The 6,377-nt window shown below is 44.4% G+C and overlaps 1 protein-coding gene across 1 annotated transcript in view; it reads left to right on the forward strand.

The window, feature by feature from the left end:
- The window catches only part of FBN3 (fibrillin 3), a 101,495-nt gene extending 100,379 nt beyond the window's left edge, over positions 1 to 1,116 (forward strand). Inside the window, exon 62 of the mRNA XM_036767837.1 lies at positions 778 to 1,116. Within this exon, the coding sequence (XP_036623732.1) occupies positions 778 to 1,116 (339 nt within the window). The remainder of the gene's footprint in view (positions 1 to 777) is intronic.
- Positions 1,117 to 6,377: the final 5,261 nt, after the last annotated feature.

Here is a 6,377-nt window from a genome sequence, read left to right on the forward strand (position 1 = left end):
GGAAGTCCCACTTTAAAACTGAAAATTTTCAATCCATTAAATGCACTTATGAAGCATCTGCTATGTCATAGGCCCTGAGAATCATAGATAAAAACAAAACAGTTGTTGCCCTCAAGGAGCTTACCTTCTATTGAAGGAAATAACCTGTCTATATATATATATATAAAGAGAGACAAAACAAACACAAAGTCATTTGTGGAGGGGAGAAGGGAATCAGGAAAGGCTTCACATAGAAGGTGGCATTTTGAAGGAAGCTAGACATTCTAAGAGGCAGAGAAGAGGAGAGAGAGCATTCGAGAAGAGGGCGACAGGCTGACAAAGGCACAGGAACAGACTGTTGTATCATGGGACAGCAAGGTCACAGTTTTACAGAAGAGAAAACAGAGACCCAGAGAGCAAGCGACTTGCCCAGTGTCTTACAGGTCCTAAGTAGCAACCTCTGACAACAAATCCAGCACACTTTCCACTGGATGAGAGTGCTTCAAAGTCCACCATAACTATTGCTGCTGCTGCGGCTGCTACTACCACCACTATCACTACTACTATCATATGTTGTTAATGATAATAATTCTCATTTCTATAGTGATTAAAAATGTGTGAAGCACATTCACAACAGCCCATTTTAGAGAACAGAAAACAGAGACCCAAGAGGAAAGTGACTTGCCTCAGGCTCACACAGCTGGGACTGGGACCAAGGTCTGGGCTTGAGTCTTCTCTGTGGCATCTTCAGGGCCTATTCTCTGACTCCCTTGGCTTCTCTTTTTCCCTCCCCTCTAGATGAGCATGGCCAGTGTGGACACAGAGGCCCCACTGGCCATGGCCTTGAACCTCTCCAACCTGGGCCCCAGAGAACACATCCTGGAGCTGCTGCCTGCATTGGAGGCCCTGGAGAACCGGGTGCTGTACATTATTGCTCACGGCAACGAGGGAGGCTTCTTCCGCATGCAGCACAAGGAGGGCCTCAGCTACCTGCGTCTGGGTCGCAAGAAGCCTGGCCCTGGTGCCTACCAGCTGGAGGTCATGAGTGTGCCCAGGCCGCCAGGGGATGAGCTGGGAGAGCCGGCTGGGGAGGGAGGCCAAGTTCTGAGGCTGAAACTGCAGCTTTTGCTCTACTAGCTTGGAGGCCCCATGCCCCGGCCCTGACCCTGACCCTGACCCTGACTCCCCTGGCCCACATTATCCGTGTCCCCTTCTCCATACACACACACATGCACACACACGCACACACCCCTGTGAATCTTGGGCACTGCCCTCCCCCTTTACTCCATACTGTCTTTTCTGCCTGGGCACCATCCTTGCCCACTGCACACAGCGCAGCCTAACCCCCTCCCCCGCCCCTGGCCCTCTCTCCTGCCTGGCAAGCCACTCCCTTTATTCTACCCTGTCCTTTCTCTGCTGGCCACCACCTTCACCCCGCTGAGCCCAAACCACCTGGCCTCCCTCTTTGCTATAGAGGCTACCTCCGGGCTTCTGGAGAGACCCACCCTGCCCACCTTGCTGGACAGGGCCAGGCTGGAGGCTATAGCTTATGGGGAGCCTCTATCCCCTTGCCCAGTTTGGAGCTATGAGGGCACCATGTTAAATTGCTTTGGGAATGTGGATCCAGGCTCCTGCCAGGGGGAAAGAGCAGGCCTTTGAGTTCCACTCAGCCCAGGCTCCACTTTTTTCTTATCTCGGTGCTTATCCCCCAATATTCCTGAGGACCTGACTCTCCACCACCCGCCAGTGGACATCAGCCATAAGATCTGGGAGTTCCGAAAGGCAGCCCCCGATTTTGCAAGCATCACTGCCCTCCCTCAGACATGCATACACCTACGCTGTCTCCTCTCCTCCCAAAGGTCCCATCCATCTCCCATCTCTCACCAGTTTGTCCCTTCATCCTTATCCAACCTGTGTTTACTGTATCTTGGTTTATTCTCAGACTTGAAAAATGTCTGTATCGCACTGAGGCCGGCCCCAGGGAGTCAGAGGGTCAGGGGCCGGTTTCTGAGGGAGCTTCATTCAGACCAAAGGAGCTTCATGTGAATGCCAGTCCTGGGAGCTCCTCAAGGCAGCTGGGGGTAGGGATTGGGGCATCGGGCTATTAGCGAAAGAAGCCAGATTTGGGGGCATGTATGTCCCCATCCCCATCTCCCACCCCCCACCCTAACCCTCCCCTGCCAGGAAGGCTGGGGCAGGGCTCTGGGGACCCTGTTTTGTATTAAAAGAAATGGCAACAATAAAATTATTTTGGGTTAATTCTGTCCACTTGTGAGTTCTTGGTGAAGCCTCTGATCTCACTCTGTGTACCCTGCCCTCATCATTCCACTCACTACCTCCAACATTTGTTGTCTCCCATCCAATGGCCGATAATGATATTGGCTGACTCAGAAGGAAAAAAGTTAGTTCTCTGTCTCTACAGGTGGTTGTTGCATTTGTTCTTCGTTTTCGAAGAGGACCATGACATCAGGGAAATGATGACATGACTTGCAGTTGACTTTGATTTGAGGGAGGGAGGGCTGTGCAAGGTCATCAGCCTCACTTTCTCCCCCAGAGCCATCTGGGTCCGGTGGCTTGATATTCACCAGGATGACTGGAGATGATCTGGCATGGAGATCACTTAGTATGTTGAGGATGAGGCTCCTGTTTGGATATGGGTGAGATTAGGTGACCTCTGAAGCCCCTTCCAAATGGGAGAATATATGTTCCAAGGGTGTCCCCAGCTCTAATATGTTCTAAGTCCCTTCCAGATCTAGTGTGCCTGTGTTCCAATTCTTCAATGGTCCCTTTCCACTCCAGCATTCTATCTGTAGGAAAGGGGAATTTGATTCCCTACTCCCCCAGCTCACTTGGGATGTGGTCGCAAAGTTTTAATGTGTTAATGTTTTAAGCATTAAAACTCTTTGAAGTATGAACCCCTTTGTGAGGTGTGAACCCCTTTCTCTGATCAGTCATTAGTGAAAATTGGTTGTGTCTTTGCAAGGCTTTAAATAGCTAAAACTGGAAGAGTTAGAGAGTTTCCAACTTTGGAGGCTGGTGGCAGGAGACAGCAGTCAGGGAGGAAGTCAACTCTTCACTCGGGGGATAATGAATGGGGGAAGAGGAAAACTCTCTTCTCTCTTCCTTCCCCATTGACCCTTGGGAGCTACTCACCCAGAAGAAGATACCCTATCCAACTGCTGAGGAGTTCATTCAAGAGAATTTGAGGTACAGTTAAGGAGACACACTCTAGACAGACATGGATACAAATAGGCAGTCACTGGAAGGAGGAAACAGCTTTGAGGCAAAAGAAAAGAGACAAGACTCAAAACAAAGCTAGCCCTGGCAACTGAAAGCTGGGCTACAGAAAATACTGTACAAGATTAGAAAGGACTTTGGGGCACAGCCATACGGGCAGAATGAACATTCTTGGCCATATGCTGGCCTCACTTCAACTCTGTTCTGTGCCTACTATTTCCACAGATATTATGTATATTTTTGTAAAGGTGAAAGAAACCCAGTTTGGGATGAGCAGGACATTTGATAGTTTACTATCCTTGCTACGCCACCTTAGTAAATGCCTTTGCCAAGAACTAATTGTGTCTATTGGCTGACTGTTGATGGGAAGCACACCAAGTGGGGCTCATGAACTAGAAGAGTGCAGACTAAAAGGCTTAACCCTCAAACTGGAGGTAGCAACCACTCTCTGGGGTCTCAATCTTTGAGAGCAAGTTGGGTGGGTAGCCTAAAGAGGGTGCTTTTTGTGTTCTGTGTTTTAAGGTCCCTTAGATCTTTGACATTCTGGGATCTAAGTGACTTGCTTAAGGTTTCACAGCTAGTATAGGACAGAACTAGGACTAGAACCCAGGGGCCAGAATCTGCCATGGTCCCTGGTTCAGATGGACCCCAAATAGATGGCATTTACTCTACTGATTCTTTTTTTTTAGTTTATCACACACGGTTCTACATAATTTTGAGTTCCAGATGTTCTCCCCTCCCTCCCCCCTCCCTCCCCAAGATGGCATGGAATCTCATATAACTACCATGTATAACTTTGCATTGAATTAATTTATACACTAGTTAAGTTGTGGAGAAGAATTATGCCCAATGGAACGAATCATGAGAAAGAAGAGACAGAACCAAAAAAAAAAAAACCAACCCAAAAACAAAAACAAAAGAGAAGAAAAAAGGCGAGCATGTAGTGTGCCTCAATCTGTATTCAAACTTCACAGTTCTTTCTCTGGATGAAGATAGCATTCTTCATTGTGAGTCCCCTGGAGTTGTCCTTGCACCTTACGTTGCATTATATCATGTAGGTTTTTTCAGGTTGTTACGAAGTCCGTATCATCCCCATTTCTTATGGCACAATAGTATTCCATTACCTTCATATACCACAGCTTGTTCAGCCATTCCCCAATTGATGGGCATCCCTTTGATTTCCAATTCATGGCTAACCACAAAAAGAGCCGCTACAAATATCCTTGTACATATGGGTCCTTTTCCCGCTTGTGTGATTTCTTTGGGATACAACCCTAGAAGTGGTATTGCTGGGTCAAAGGGTATGAACATTTTTATAGCCCTTTCGGCATAGTTCCAAATTGCTCTCCAAAATGGCTGAATCAGCTCACAACTCCACCAGCAATGTAACAATGTTCCAATTTCCCCACATCCTTTCCAGCATTTATCATTTTCCTGTTTTGTTATTTTAGCCATTCTGACAGGAGAGATGTGGTATCTAAGAGTTGTTTTGATTTGCATTTCTCTAATCAGTAGTGATCCAGAGCATTTTTTCATATGCCTATAGATAGCTTTAATTTCTTCCTCTGAAAACTGCCTGTTCATATCCTTTGACCATTTCTCAATTGGGGAATGGCTTGTATTCCTATATATTTGGCTCAGTTCCCTGTATATTTTAGAAATGAGGCCTTTATCAGAGATACTAGTTGCAAAGATTATCTCCCAATTTTCTGCTTCCCTCCTAATTTTTGTTGCATTGGCTTTTTTTGTACAAAAACATTTCAATTTGACATAATCAAAATTATCCATTTTGCATTTTGTAATGCTCTCTATCTCTTGTTGGGTCATGAATTCTTTACTTTTCCATAAATCTGATAGGTAAACTATTCCTTGCTTTCCCAAATTACTTATAATATCAGCTTTTACTCCTAAATCATGAACCCATTTTGACTTTATTTTGGTATATGGTGTAAGATATTGGTCTATGCCCAGTTTCTGTCCTACCATTTTCCAATTTTCCCAACAGTTTTTGTGAAATAGTGAATTATTAGCCCAGAAGCTGGACTCTTTGGGTTTAGCAAAGAGTAGATTGCTAAACTTGTTGATTTCTCCTACTTGTGTACCTATCCTATTCCACTGATCCACACCCCTATTTCTTAACCAGTACCAGGCAGTTTTGATGACTGCTGCTCTGTAGTACAGTTTAATATCTGGTATGGCTAGGCCACCTTCTCTAGCATTTCTTTTCATTACTCTACTGATTCTTAATGCAATCAACCTTTTTTAATTTTTAAAAGTCTTTTATTTTTCCCAATTACAGGTAAAAAATTTAACATTTGTTTTTCTAAATTTTGAGTTCCAAATCCTCCCTCTCCATAATTCCCTTCCCCCCTTACTGAAAAGGCAAGCAATTTAGCATAGGTAAAATATGTACAGTCATGCAAAACATATTTCCACATCAGTCATGCTTTGAAAGAAAACACAGACCAAGATAAAAAGAAAAAAGGGATTTTTTAAAAGTATGCTTCGATCTGCATTAAAACTCCAACAGTTCTTTCTCTGGAGGTGGATAGCATTTTTCATCATGAATCCTTCAGAATTGTCTTAGTTCATCCTTACAATATAGCTGTTGCTATGTACAATGTTCTGGTTCTGCTCACTTCACTTTGCATCAGTTTATGTAAGTCTTTCCAGATTTTTCTGAAAGTATCATGCTAGTCATTTCTTATAGTACAATAGTATTCTGCCACAGTCATACACCACAACTTGTTTAGCCATTCAACAATTAAGGGATATCCTCTCAATTCCCAATTCTTTGCCACCACACACAAAAAAAGAGTTGCTAGACATACTTGTATACATATCAGTCCTTTTCCTTCTCTTGCTTTTTTAAAATCTCTTTGGGATACAGTGCTATTGCTAGGTCAAAGAGTATGAGCAGTTGTATAACCCTTTGCACATAGTTCCAAATTGCTCTGCAGAATGGTTGGATCATTTCACAACTCCACCAGCAGTGGATTAGTGTCTCAATTTTCCCACATTCCCTCCAACATTTGTCATTTTCCTTTTCTATCCTACTAGTCAATCTGATAAATATGAGATGGTACCTCAGAGTTGTTTTAATTTTCATTTCTCTAATCAAGTGACTTAGAGCATTTTTTCATGTGACAACAGATAACTTT

This window comes from Trichosurus vulpecula, chromosome 1 (genome assembly GCF_011100635.1).
Source record: "Trichosurus vulpecula isolate mTriVul1 chromosome 1, mTriVul1.pri, whole genome shotgun sequence".
NCBI lineage: Eukaryota > Metazoa > Chordata > Mammalia > Diprotodontia > Phalangeridae > Trichosurus > Trichosurus vulpecula.